The sequence below is a fragment of the Triturus cristatus genome, chromosome 4_1, assembly GCF_964204655.1.
Source record: "Triturus cristatus chromosome 4_1, aTriCri1.1, whole genome shotgun sequence".
Taxonomy (NCBI): domain Eukaryota; kingdom Metazoa; phylum Chordata; class Amphibia; order Caudata; family Salamandridae; genus Triturus; species Triturus cristatus.
In genome coordinates, this window is record NC_140585.1 from 914,050,031 (window position 1) to 914,063,453 (window position 13,423).

The following is a 13,423-nucleotide window of genomic DNA, read 5'->3' on the forward strand; positions in this document are numbered from 1 at the left end:
AACCAGGCTGGAAACTTAACCTTTGTGGTAGATGACAAAAGAAAAGAGAACAACTCTGATGGCATCTTGCACATCACTTTAACTCTCTCCTATGAAAATTGACTGTTTTCTACCTGCTAGACATGCTGTGATTGCAAGAACACACTTGGGTCAGACCTGGCACAATCAGCCTGGTCACATACTTCGGCCAATTGAGAAGTAACTCATGATCACCCATATTATAGACTGCTGGCAGATCTCAAAGACTCATGGAAGTGGGCTTCCTCAGTGCTTCTTGTCTAATATAGACAACAGTGTCCCCCAGCATTTCACCAGAATGTTCTTGGTGGGTCACATTAGCTTGAGACCAGTTTGGCAGTGTGCCAGCTTATTCTCTGTTTAAATAAATACCTGAATCTTGCACATAACTACCCTCACTAGCATTGTTACTCCTCATGGAACATGTTGATGGTAGATCTTTGAGTGGCATTGCCTTTGTTAGATAAAATGTACCCCAACGTTTTGGCGGGCTAAAAGTTAGAGCAAACCAGACTCTTCAGGCAAGAATGAAGTAAGTGAAATAATATTTACCAATTAAGTAGTGAAATGACTAGCACACCCTGGCAGGCCATGATTTCCATGGGCGATTACCCAGAAGACCAGCAAAGGATGTCCCATATTATCTCCTCCCTGATCTTTATGCTTGACTTTCTAGTTATTAAGCCAGTGATGGGCACATCATTTGTGCTTGAAATGGAGCTCAACTGCACTCCAGCTAGAAGGGGTAACAAAAATGGGGAGAGATAATCCCAAGACTTGTTAAACCTAAAAAAATGACTGCTGCACATGAAGGGTAGAACTCTTTCTATTTTTTGTTTTTCTTTTGTTTGTTTCGTCTTTCTGTTTTCATCAGCTTTTGGTTCTAACTTGTATCTCAAATAAAACATTTAAATATATTAATGTGAACAGTAAGAACTTCTACTTTGGGTATCAGCCAATCTAGGGATATCTTAAAGAAGGAATTGACTGCAAGATCTCTTGTTTCACACTTCTTATAACCAGATTGACTCAGATCTCAAGATGGTTTAGTACATTCAAGGGATTTAGAGCCTGATTTAGAGTTTGGGGATGGGATACTCCGCCACAACCATGACGGATGTACCATTCTCCATATTCCAAGTGCATGTACATCCTATGGCACTTTTAATATGGTGGACAAGGTATCTGCTACATTTGTGATGAAGTATTCCATCTGCCAAAGCCCAAATCAGGCCCTTGCATTCTTTCTATGGTTTAATCGAGGGTTCCAGGAAGGCCTGAGACCTTTTTTTCTGGCCACGCATTGCAGGATGGCAGCCACTTGACCCTGGAAGGAGTGATCTGAGGTTGACTTAGTGTTCCCTGGGGATAATGTGCTGAACAGGGCGGGCTAGATTAAATTAAGGGACGCTCTTACCACGCTTGGGTGCTTCTCAATGGCTAGTGATGCTTGGCCCATGCTCTGCCGGTGACGATGACGAGCCTTCACAGCACGTACAATCAGGAAGAGCACACAGATCGTCAGCAGTGCCAGGGCTCCTAGGCCACAAGCCAGGATGGCGAGATCTGGCATATTGGTGCCACGCAGAGGCTCTGCAGGATCAGGAGGTGCTGTAGGATGAAAGGAAAGAGAGAGGAACATCAGGAGATAACCAACCAACCACTCTCCTTCATGCGTTGTTCCATTAAAAATATACTGCTAGCATGCTGTTGTAATCCATTGGAAGATCAGAGTGTTCAACATATGGTCATGTTTATAGATCTGTTCATACTCTACTCCGAGGAAACTGTTCAGTGAAATGTCTTAATAGATTATTTGTCTGTTGCAAGAGATATTGTTAGCTTACAGTGGGCTCCCCCTTCCCGGATGCAAATGGCTTACCACTAATTTGAAATTGGCTGTAGGTGCAATTACTTTGCAACCACTTTGCGTTCACAAAACAATCTTAAAGTCCCTTGCAACTCGCTATTAGGAAGGGATGCCCCAGGCACACCCTTCCTAATAGCAACTTGCAAAGTCTATTTTGCAAGTCGTTAACAGGTTTCCAACTCTCAAAATAGGATTGGTACATGCTACAGCTTTTTTTAGCGGTAGCAAATGGGTCGATTTCCCGTTTACGACTGCTAAAAACAGTTGTACATCTGGCCCCAAATCGCAAATTGGGCCTTTGTATATTGAAAGATTTCTTTTTTCATACACTAACGGCCTAATTCTGTGAATCGGGTGGTTTGGGAATGAAAATAAGCTTTGTACATCTGGCCCCAAATGTCAAAACGTAGACCATTCTACAATAAACTGTTTCTCCACATAGACAAATGTTTAAACCTAGCCTTTGCAGTACTAGTCAGAAACAGAAGTACTCTACCTGCTTGACCAGACCGCAGCACATCCACACTGATGGTGCAGTTAGTTGTCTCCCCCGACTCTTCGTCTCTTGCAATGACCTGTGATCCCCGATGCGGAACCCAAAGTGCAGGTTGGAAGGAAGCAGTGGAGAAATGTTAGCAGGACAGCAATGATGACTTGCTCCTCACCAGCTTGTGAGCTGGTGTTATATGTGCCAGCCTGTGAGGCAGGGGTCTTCAAACTGGGAGGTGCGGGCCCCCCAAGGGGGGTGGAGGTGGCAGGCTCTGGCCAAAAGAAGCCATTATGCTGATAACAGTGCTTTGTTTTAGGTGTAAGAATGAGCAGCAGTAAGCCGCTCTGTAATGGGCCATCACTAACACTTTTTGTCATTTATATCCTGGCTGGGAGAAGATGTCAAAAGGGAAGGGACTCCAAATATTCTTCAGACCCCCCCACCCCCATTTCTGAAAATCACACTGTGGATACTTAACACCATTATTTAAATAAGTCTAGACATTAGAAGCATTGCCAATTTAACAGAATAATTGTGAAAAATTCTGAAGGGGGTCCCGATTTTTTTTTTTTCGACCTGGAAAGGGGGGGGGGGGGCATTAAAAAGTTTGAAGAGCATTGCTGTAGTGTTTAGCATGTCCTAACAGCAGCATTAACTTATTTTTGTGTGTTCAGGCTTGTGTGGCAGTGCACCCGGTTACACCATAAATATCTTTAGCTCAGCTCCTCACTGCGGAAGCTTCTTACCAACCCACACTATATCTGCTCTGGATACATGTGAACCGCTAGAACTGGAAGATTCTGAAACCGCGGAGGTGGGGCTGCTTTCCTTTTGAGAAAGGTACTAGACGGTGCTAGGCAGCACCCGTCCCTGGCCTTAGAGGCACTCATCCCTCTGTAGCGGCACCGAGCCAATTCTAATCCAAGGTGTCCATCTCTTATGCTCTCCCACGTGGGCAGGTCACTGCCTCACTGTAACTTAAGGGCATTCTCCTCCAGGCCATGTCTTTGCAGTAAGTAAAACATTGCATTGTGCGCACCTTACTGTCTATTACCCACAGGAAGTGCAGATCTATGTAGCATAGCTCCGAGGAAACCCTCTCTACCATGCAAAAAAAAAACCTTCATTCTAGAATGTGCTGAGAACATGGCGCTTACCAGCAGGAAGTACTGCTCCAGGGCGTGCAGCCGGCTGACTCTTGCTAGCAGAAGGCCGTTTGGCATAACCTGGAAGAGTTCTGTGTGGTTCGATTGCTGCTTGAGGCTAAACTGGATCTTTGGATTGGAACCCTGCAATAAACAGAAAAGAAAACACAGTTTAAGCCAGTGTTGCACAAGACAGACACATAACTAAGAAAACTAGCACATCCTTTAGTGGGCGGGACACAACAGTCCTAAACTGAGACAGACTAGAACTCGAGAAGCATATTCAAGTAACTCAATTAATTGTGCACTTATTATAAACACAAACTAGTCAGTTGCAGCACTCAGTAGCTCATCATGCATGCACCCTGTCACTCACCTTTGCACTCATGCTTCCATTCAGCTACCCATTTTCTCATTCTTAGGTTCACCAAGTCACCCGTCCACCGTAATACACACTCAACAGGCAAATGCAAAAAAAAATAATCAAAAACATAAACAGCAGAAATGCTACTGCCTACACATGGTGGGTATATATTAGCAATAAAAAATAGGTACGAAAATGAACATACAGTGGATGGTCATCTGAGAAACTACACATAGTATATCATTGTTTTAAAATTGCAGCATGGCTTCCACATTGAAAAGCAATGTGTCAGCCACGGTTGGGATAGAAATACCATTCCTCGATAGCCACTCAGTAAACATTGCACTGGTCAGCCATCTTGAATTATTTTGTGCATTGTGTATCATTACTCCACCGATCTAAGATTGTCACTGAAACACTATGGACAATTCTAATCCAAGTTGTCCACCTGGTTCAGAATTAGTGACTGCTTGAAATGTGGCACACTCCTGATGTAATGAGCGGCAAGCCAGTGAGTCTCTGAAAATGAAAAAAACACATTTTTAAAAAAGGAGGAGGAAAGAAATGGAAAGGGACCTATAGAAGGAGAAAAATAGAAAACTAAAAGGCTGGTCCACCAGCACTGGCAATGAAGCACAGTAATTTTCAAGAAAATGTGCAGACAAAATGCTGCCACGCACAAAGCAACTGAGCCAATGGCTGAGGTGGACCGACCTATTACCCCATGCACAGAGGGGGTCGTCAATAGCAACATTCTTCTCTTTTATGAAAGTTTGGAAACTTCCATGTAACAAAGTATCCGTCTACAGGCTGTAACACAATGTAAATAACAATCCACTCAAAGATCTATTTGCTTTAAAGTATGCCTTTCATAATAAATATATCATGCCTCCTGCCTCTGTCGTATCTTTTATTAATGAACAGATTAGACCAATGGAATTTTAGTTATTTTTTCCCAGTGGACCAGTTGGGCCTATTGCCTTTATCACTGACTTGTGAGCATAACCATGGTGCTGAAACAGTGAATGTATGCAGGCATATAAACATGATAGTAATCTAGCGTACTCTTACGATGTGGACCCTACCTAAGTGTACCTAAGTGTACTTAGCATGTATGTGGGTGTGATGCCAAGAATACCCTAGTAAAGAGCCAACCTCATTACCTTATGGGAGATAATGAAGGATCCCGTCTTGGTCACGGGTTGGACCCCCGCGAGGGATGTCAGACCACTGTGTGGTGAAGCTTCAGCAGGCCGGGATCTCAGTGTCTTGTGTCAGCGTGGAAGCGTCTCCTCTCCTTCACTAGTGAAGGTGCAATTCTTTTATACCAAAAAGGTAGCCTCAGGGGCTCTACCACAGTCAATATGTTGTGAGTACGATTATGTAGATGAGCCTAAATCAATAATTGTGATTATGCAAAGTAGCCTGGCTGCCCTAGGATGAAAGACAGCAATGACTTTTGTACAGAGTATGTTAATCCTGTTATACACGTCATCTGCAGGGGGTTTTACTAAGAATCCTCATGCATAATAAATTAGGCTAGTTTCAAGGAAACCAACTGACATTTATTCAGCACATAACTGGGTAAAAGGTTATTACTAGACCCGTTATGCAGAGCAAGGTAGGACAAATGTAGGTAAAAAGTCACTTTGCTACCTAGGCCTAGTTTAGGGAACATACCACTAGGGGGTTTGCTGCTAGGAGGTACCTCTCGTACCTCCATATTCTCTGTGTTTCTTCCTCCCAGAATTCCAAGGGAATAAAATGTATTTGACCCAATGGTCTCTTACCAATCAATCAATTCCTGATGTCATTTCCTGGGATTTTCTGTATATAAGGAGATCAGAACTGCCTTGCCTTTGCGTCGCAATACTTTGTCAGTCTTGTCAAGGGTTTCTACTCTTCCTACTGTTTTCCTGAGCCCAGGTTCCTGTCCTGCTATTCTGCTAGTATCCATCCTGCTCCTGTTTCCACTACCACCTATATTCCAGTTGCTGTCTTCAGCGATTCCCACCTTCTGGAGGTTTTTTGCAAAATTGGGTCTTTCCTCCAAATGTGCTTTTTCTGGAAAGCACTATCCGCTTAGGCGCTTTCTAGTCTCAGCGGCATTGCGGCTACCAGAAGGGGTCACCCATACCTCTAGGTAGACCAAGGCGGTGAAGTCCTGCTCAGTCCACTCTCATCGAACTGAAGGGTCCTTAACCAGGTATGGTTCCCCTGAGCCTGACAAAAAATAATAAATATTTACAAAATGACAGCTGGCAAAACAATATACAAATCCTCCTACGAGGGCCTAACAAGGATTCATTCTCACAGTGCAAATCTTCTTTCCCTAGGGTTAAAGCAACACCAACTCCCTTGCCGACTATAATTTGTGAGCTTCCATGTGACAACGTTCCTGTCTAGAGGCTTTAACACAGTGCAATAACAAACGAACCTTGAAGGCCTATTGGGAAACGTCATTGTCAGATGCCATAAGTTTGATATGTTCTTATGATAAGTTACAACAAAGGCAGTAGGGCTGACTTGCTTGACTTGCTGAATTGTGCTAAACCTTTAAAGTAGGATTCACTTAGAAAAGTTATTGACCACGTTTTTTGGCAATTCTTGTAGAAATGGAGGCTGCTTGGCTGGCCGAGCAATGGCGACAAACAGGTTTTGGAACAAACTGTATCCCCAGTAATGGCAGGATGGATGATGCGGTTCTTTCCTTCCAGAGGTAGAGGGATCACTGCAGTCTGAAGAGGGGGGGGGCAGAGGTCTTCACCAGAGATCTATTCTAGTGGAGTCCTGCTCTAGCAAGATCCACTCTAGAGGGAAAGGAGAGCATACTACTTTCACAATAAGCATACGACTCACAAGATGCTTAGGTGTTACAAATACTAAAAGGCTCCATCTAGAATTCCCAGGTCGCCCAGTCCAGGACCAAACCCCAGTTCTGATTGGTTCTCTAAGGAGGCATTTGAGATGATAACCAGAGAGATATAGAAATTGGAGAAGGAAAAAGCTATCACCCATGAGGGAACCTCGGTTACTGACTTTTTGAGCAATGTCTTCTTGGTCTCAAAGAAGGATTCAATAGACTTGGGACCCATCATGAATTTACAAGAGCTGAACTAATGGCTTGTATACCGTTTTTTCAAAATTTAGGGATTAATCTCCTCTTAGATATTCTATGACTGAAAAACTGTACGACTTGACTAGATTTGAAGGACACTTGCTTAATGGTATCCATTTGGGAACCACATCCAATGTTTCTCATATTCCAATGGAATGTACAGATTGGGGAAATTTCCAGCCTGCTATCCGATTGGTGCTTTCAGGAACTACTCAAGCCAGTGGTGGCGTACTTTGAGGCCCAGGGGAATTCAGATCATTGTGTACCTGGACCATAGGATCTTTATGGCCCAATATTAATCTGCACTACAGGGACACATCTCAGGGGTGATTTTTTTGCTACAGAATCTGGGATTTGTCATAGATTGGGACAAAATAATTATGTTATGTTTTCACTTAGAAGCTAACTTTTTGGGGATTCACAGTGGATTCTGTGCATGCGGTCCTAAAATTGCTTATGAAGATAAAAATGTATAAAAGATCTGAACGATAAGGAAAGAGATTCAGAAAGTTACAGCAGAGCCAAAAATAATCCTTTCAGGGTTTAGCAGAGGGGTAGGCTGGGTCAGGTTAGATATGAGTGATCTTCCCAGGCCCACTGCATTATCAGGCCGTATAGCGAAGGAAAATTCTTCATCTTTATCATGGCTTATTATTTAATGATTGAATGCCATGGCCAGAAGGAGCCAGGACAGAACTAGGTGGGTGGTTAGCACATGAAGACCTGCAATGGATAGGATATTTTTGACACAATATCGGATACGATAACAGAATCGGACACAAGCAGGTCTTAAAGGGGTGCCCGCTGTGACGAGTTATTGATGGTGGGGATTGTGGATGCAGTAGGAGTTAAAACGTCACATTAATTATTTGGGCAGGATCATTTGCAATAAGGAATTTTATCAGAGAGTGTGCAATGCCTGGACCTCCTCTGTACGGACAACATCGCTGCAGTCTGGTATGTCAACAGACTTGGGGAGTGAAATTGAAAGCGTTAGTCAAGTTGGAAAAAAGTTGTGGTCTTTTTACCTGGGCTATCAAATATTGGTAGTGGCAGAATATCCTCCAGTTCTGCCCAACAAGCGAGTAAACTGGCATTCTCACCATGCAGTCGAACCGCAGCTACTGGAAGTTAGAGCTGTCATTTGTATGGACTCTACAGGGTTGTTGTGGAGAATGCCACATAGATCTGCATCTGGAAACCAAATCCCGGAGTCATGGTGACCAACACCTTTGTACATTATCTGCTTCCGAATGAAGTCTTCCCATCATTCAGTATGATTCCAAAGACAGCAGCTTCAGTCAGGAGGCAGACAGCAGATGTGATTTTGATTACACCTTTCTGTAAGATTCAAGGATGGTACCCAAACCTTCTTAAATTGTGCTTTTGAACCTCTGATGTTGCTTCTGTGAGTATTCACACTTCTGCAGAACTCAGAAGAGGAGACTCATCTCCTGGTAGAAGAGGGTCTCCTAAGTCTGGTGGCATGATATATTTCCAGGAAAGACAGACCATCAGAAGGCATTTGGAGCACGCTGAAGATTTTATCAGAGAGTCATGGACACCAGGCACATTCAAATCTTACAGATCTGCGTAGGCTAGATGGTCTTGGACTTTGCATCCCTCTTCTGCGACTGTAGTACATGTTCTGAATTTTGTTTTGAAGCTAACACAGTAAAATTGAAGAAACAGAACAGTGAATTCTTACTTGACTGACATTTTGGTGGGTAATGCCTATGTGGATTGTGAGCCAATTGGGGAACATTCATCTGGTCTGTGGGCTGATGAGGGTGAGACTGTAGGTTCATCCTCAGCCACGTTATGATTTACTCTGGGGTGTGAACCAGGTGTTAGAACTCTTCCTACTCTGGCCAGGTTTGGAGTTACAGTCCATTAGGGAGCTTTCGTGAATGCCATCAAGGCTCCTGTTAATTATTTTTTTTTAATCGAAGGGTATCTGACATATGACCTCTAGACATTGTAAGGTGATCCTTCTCTCCAGAGGGTGCTACATGTTTTTTATTTTGAGAAGAACAAAAGCAAATTCTATGAAGACAAGACCGAAATTATGTGGGGTTCTATATTTAAGACAATATGAGCTGCGAACAAAGACACTAAGACCTCATGGGGTTAGGCAGCTACTTATTGCCATGAAACCTATTTATCAAAGGGTAGTGCCCCCCGCCTAGGCCTTATGCCTTAGGTGGTCTACACAGTATATACTGACACACAGAATTGACACGATGGGGAATGGCTGAGAGTGCTATAATCCGACAAGAAGAATTCCGGGGCCTGCGTAAGACTCCCATCTCTTTGGAATGGGATCAAATGTTGGAAATTTTCAAAGCTATGGATTCCTTTACACCCCCAGCGTCACCAATAGCTCAGAGACACCCCGCTACTCCTGTATTCCCCTGAATGACGTGACTATATCTATTTGACAAATGTCAGCTATTTACTCCTTGTAAACATGTATGTGGATCTTTTTGCCCACTAAGGTTGTCATTATATGTCTTTATGTACCACTATGTAACACAGTCTTTAAACGCACAAGAGGTGGTCCCACAGGAGATTGGGTTATTTCTCGGTATTTACGAACCAGTGAACCGGTGGGGATGGGGGGGAGTTGGTTATCTTCTTACTTATTATTTTTGTTAGTATTAGGACTGATGCGACAACATACAATGCTCACTTGTCTATTCTCAGACTGTTTCCTTTCTCACATGTTCATGATATGTAATTTGTGTTTGCCCTACTTTGCTGACATTATGTATTGATCAAAGGCTTACTCTTATTATTTCCTGTGTAGATACAATCAATATGGACACTGATGTTGTGATATTTGCCACTGCTATTTGTAATGCACAGTCACTACTGAAATTGACAGTCGAATTTTGTGTGCTGTACTATTTGTAAAATCAATAACAATACACAGTAAGCGTGAATTGACACAGTTGTGTTTAGTGCCAATTCTGTTAGGGCTTCAATGGTCTCGAAAGGTTTCCAAGTTGGTACTCGGATATTATGAAAGCTGCAGATTGGCATGCAGATTTAGTTTCCAAAGAGTTCTATTTTAACCTAATTGTAGGGGTAGCTTCTGGTTCTGAATAAGCTTTGAAATAGGATAATAGAAGCTTCCGTGACTTGTCATAAAATGGTGATTTTATGAACAATGTTAAAGAAATTCTAGATTCTGTTAAAGACACGGAGGTGAGTAATATACCTTTTCTGACGCGAGAGGTCAACGTATTGCTTCAAGTTTTTCGAATGGTACATTGCTATATGTCAAAACTGAAGGTATGAGAATGTTTCGTCTTTAATGAGAAGTATTTAAATAGTGGTTGACTTAACAGTTAAAAGATGAACACAGACGTTGGACATAATTTCAGCAAATTTGGTTCAAAGTTTTAGACTATAACACCTTTCTCAAAGAAAAGAGGAGGAAGTAGTCAAGATGGAGAATGTTATACGTGTGAAAGATTAAATTGGATGAATATGTTGTGTATATTTATCACTTGACTCATGGGGATGTAGTATTTTTAAAATAAATTGTGCACTTGTTATTTCTTTGCTGCTGATGGGTAGTAGAGTAAAGAGAGAGCACAATACTCACCTCTGTATCTTTAATAGAAACTAGGATTTCTTTAACTTTCGCAAAATCACCATTATTGGCTTGTTATCAGAACCAACATAAACCTACTCTGTTGAGCATAAGCTTCCTCAAAATCCAAAACAAAGACTTTTTCTCAGTGGAAGCACACACCTTATGCACAATCAAAAGCGTGTTGATTGGAAGATCACCAGATGGATGGAGCATAGCTTCTTAAAGCTCTGTTCCAGGTGATAATGCAAGGTCTGCCTACAGCAGCACTATTAAACCAGACCCCAAAATTCTGAAGCCCAAACTGTAGGTTGTTAATAAGGTGTCCAATGAACAAGAGCATCCGGCAATGCAAGTTCTCTGCGATATCCAGAAAAGGCATGGTGTGTCCACAGGTGGCTCACAAATCATTAGTAGTTTGTTCCTAGTCACAAAGAGCGGGTTTGCCCAAGCGCAGACTAAACTATAATTACTCTGTCATCCGCATGGAGAAGGGCTCAAGAGTACAAATAGCAGTCTTGTGTAGCACCACAAGCTCCCTGATGCTGGTGTAGGTTACACAGTGGCCCAAAGCAACTATAACTGCACTTTTAGTGTTTTGTTAGACACCCCCTTAAAAGTACCTAAAGTTTCTATGGGAGCAGACTCCGTAGCCGTAGCGTAATAGTCCTTGCAGAGATGGGGTTTGTCTGGTTTGGTAAAGATTTACCAACACTTTGAAGACGGGTCCGGTCCTGACAGTTTAGATTATAATTGTGCACACATACACACATGCGTGCATACTCAAGTACAGACACATACACACACACACATAGGATCATCATCCAATCTTCACACGGATCTATCTGCATGTTAATATCATACCACACTCGGACTGCTCTTCGAGGTCAGGATACAGTTATTGGTTTGAAGGGCAAGGAACTGAGGCAACTTTACTAACATGACACAAAGCGTCCTCTAGAAGGAAGGAATTAAATGAGGGAAGGAAGGAAGAAGGGGTGCGGGAGATGAAAAGAGACAGAAGGACTGTTGATAGACCTACAGAATGGCAGGATCATTTGGATGAGATAACCGATGAGGCAGGGATGCTGAGGAGGAGCTCCCTCTCAGTCGCAGTGTCCACACCACTGTGAACCTCGTGTTTTTTACTCCACGGACTTACATTATTAAAATCTGCATCGGAGGCGTTCAGGCATAGCACCCGCCCGCTGTAGGTGGTCACCAGCGCTGCCAGGCTCTGGTCCTCCTGGATGTAGCCATGGTAACGGGATGCGGTGAACCGTGGAGGATGCCTGTTGGCTGCCAGGACCTTGATAAAGACGTCTGTTATGGAGTACTTCCTCATGTCGTTCACCTGAGAAGCCTAGCAGCACACAGACACATGGTAGAGACACATATAGATAAACCACCACAACAGAGGACTGCATAATTATTATTTGTACTCGTTAGCCGCCATTGCGGGCCCAGTGAAGATGTGAGTGAGATGTCAGCCTTTTATCCCTCCCAGGGAAGAGGAGGACACTTGTTTGTCTTGAATATGGTTCTGAGATGGATAAGAACAAATATCAACATTTTATCTTTTCAAATAAAATAACATGTAGCCTTATTATGAGAATTGTATCCTCGTAGTAAAGAAAACAATATATTACCACTACCAATAATCCATCCTCCTCATACAGTTCAATTGAATGTCAATTGTCATTCTTCCTTCTGAGACCGGAATAAGCGGTCAGTGCAGTGAGCTCTAGTGTAACAGATGCCGATGGCAAGGCCTTGTTAAAAGTCAGGGCTAGGACGTGGAGCACCCTGGGTACAGTTGTACCCACACCCAGTGGGCGTCATCCGGGGCACTTACGAAGGTCATACCCAGCAGACCCTATGGGAAAAGGGACTTGATTTCAGGTCCTGCTCCTAGAGTATTGTCCATGCCAGGGCTAGCCCTAGTACACAGTGGGCGCATATGGATTGTGGCTGTTGAGCAGAGGTAGAAGGCCAGACCCTGCACCTAGACCCTTCTCTCCAGTTCCAAAGCAGGCTGTATGCTCAGCACACCTTCCCCCAGTCCAAGGCCAGGCCAACAGCCATCCTAACGCAAATTTGCATTTAAGGTGCAAATAATTTGGCAAGGAGAGACTGAATAACTATACAGGTGCGTTTCATTTTTACAATAGATGTAATCTGTGAGCTTATACATTATTTCATTTGTATGTATGGGAAGGTGTTTTGACCTTGGAACCAGTGCACAGTCAGGTGTGAGTTAAAGTTGAGTGGGTAGGGCGGAGGAGGGAGCTTCGGTTTAGGACTCAGATTCAGAGTGCTCTGTACTTCCAGTGGCAGTGATTGATTTTAGGTGCTTACAACTAGTCTTGTCTTGTCTTTGTCCTCCTCTGGTAAACGCCCAGGGGCCCAGGGGATGTGGGAGTGCCTAGGTCAAAAGGGCCAGAGTGCCTCCAGGTCCCGCTCCAGATCCAGCTCCCAGAGTGACTCAGTGAGATGGCTCTGTAATCAAGAATACCTCTGATGATCCCTTTGCCTTCATTCACTTAAGGCTTGCTCTCTCCATTTGTCGCCGCTCCAGTTCGAGGGGCAGGTCTCTTTGTGAGCGGCGTTAATCTCCCAGCTCTGGCCTTGAAGTCATCTGTGCTTTGGCTCCTGCCCAACTAGGCGGAGGCCTTCTGGGGGTGCCTTTTTTTTCGTGCTGGTTGCTGCCACATGTTTGTCAGGTTTTCCTGGCAAATAGGTGCTGGCTTAAGTAGTAGCCTTACACAAGCTTTGCAGGTGATGTTTTACCCTCCTGTGACCCCCCTCTAGTGCGCT

General features: G+C 43.5%; 1 protein-coding gene across 2 annotated transcripts in view; it reads right to left on the reverse strand.

The window, feature by feature from the left end:
• The window catches only part of LOC146855791 (protocadherin-15-like), a 261,208-nt gene that overhangs the window by 23,724 nt on the left and 224,061 nt on the right, over positions 1 to 13,423 (reverse strand). For both annotated transcript variants that reach the window (XM_085653702.1, XM_085653701.1), the window contains exons 11-14: positions 11,769 to 11,969; positions 3,536 to 3,667; positions 2,385 to 2,463; positions 1,436 to 1,629 (exon numbers count right to left, since the gene is read on the reverse strand). In XM_085653702.1, coding sequence (XP_085509828.1) covers positions 1,436 to 1,629; positions 2,385 to 2,463; positions 3,536 to 3,667; positions 11,769 to 11,969 — 606 coding nt within the window. The remainder of the gene's footprint in view (positions 1 to 1,435; positions 1,630 to 2,384; positions 2,464 to 3,535; positions 3,668 to 11,768; positions 11,970 to 13,423) is intronic.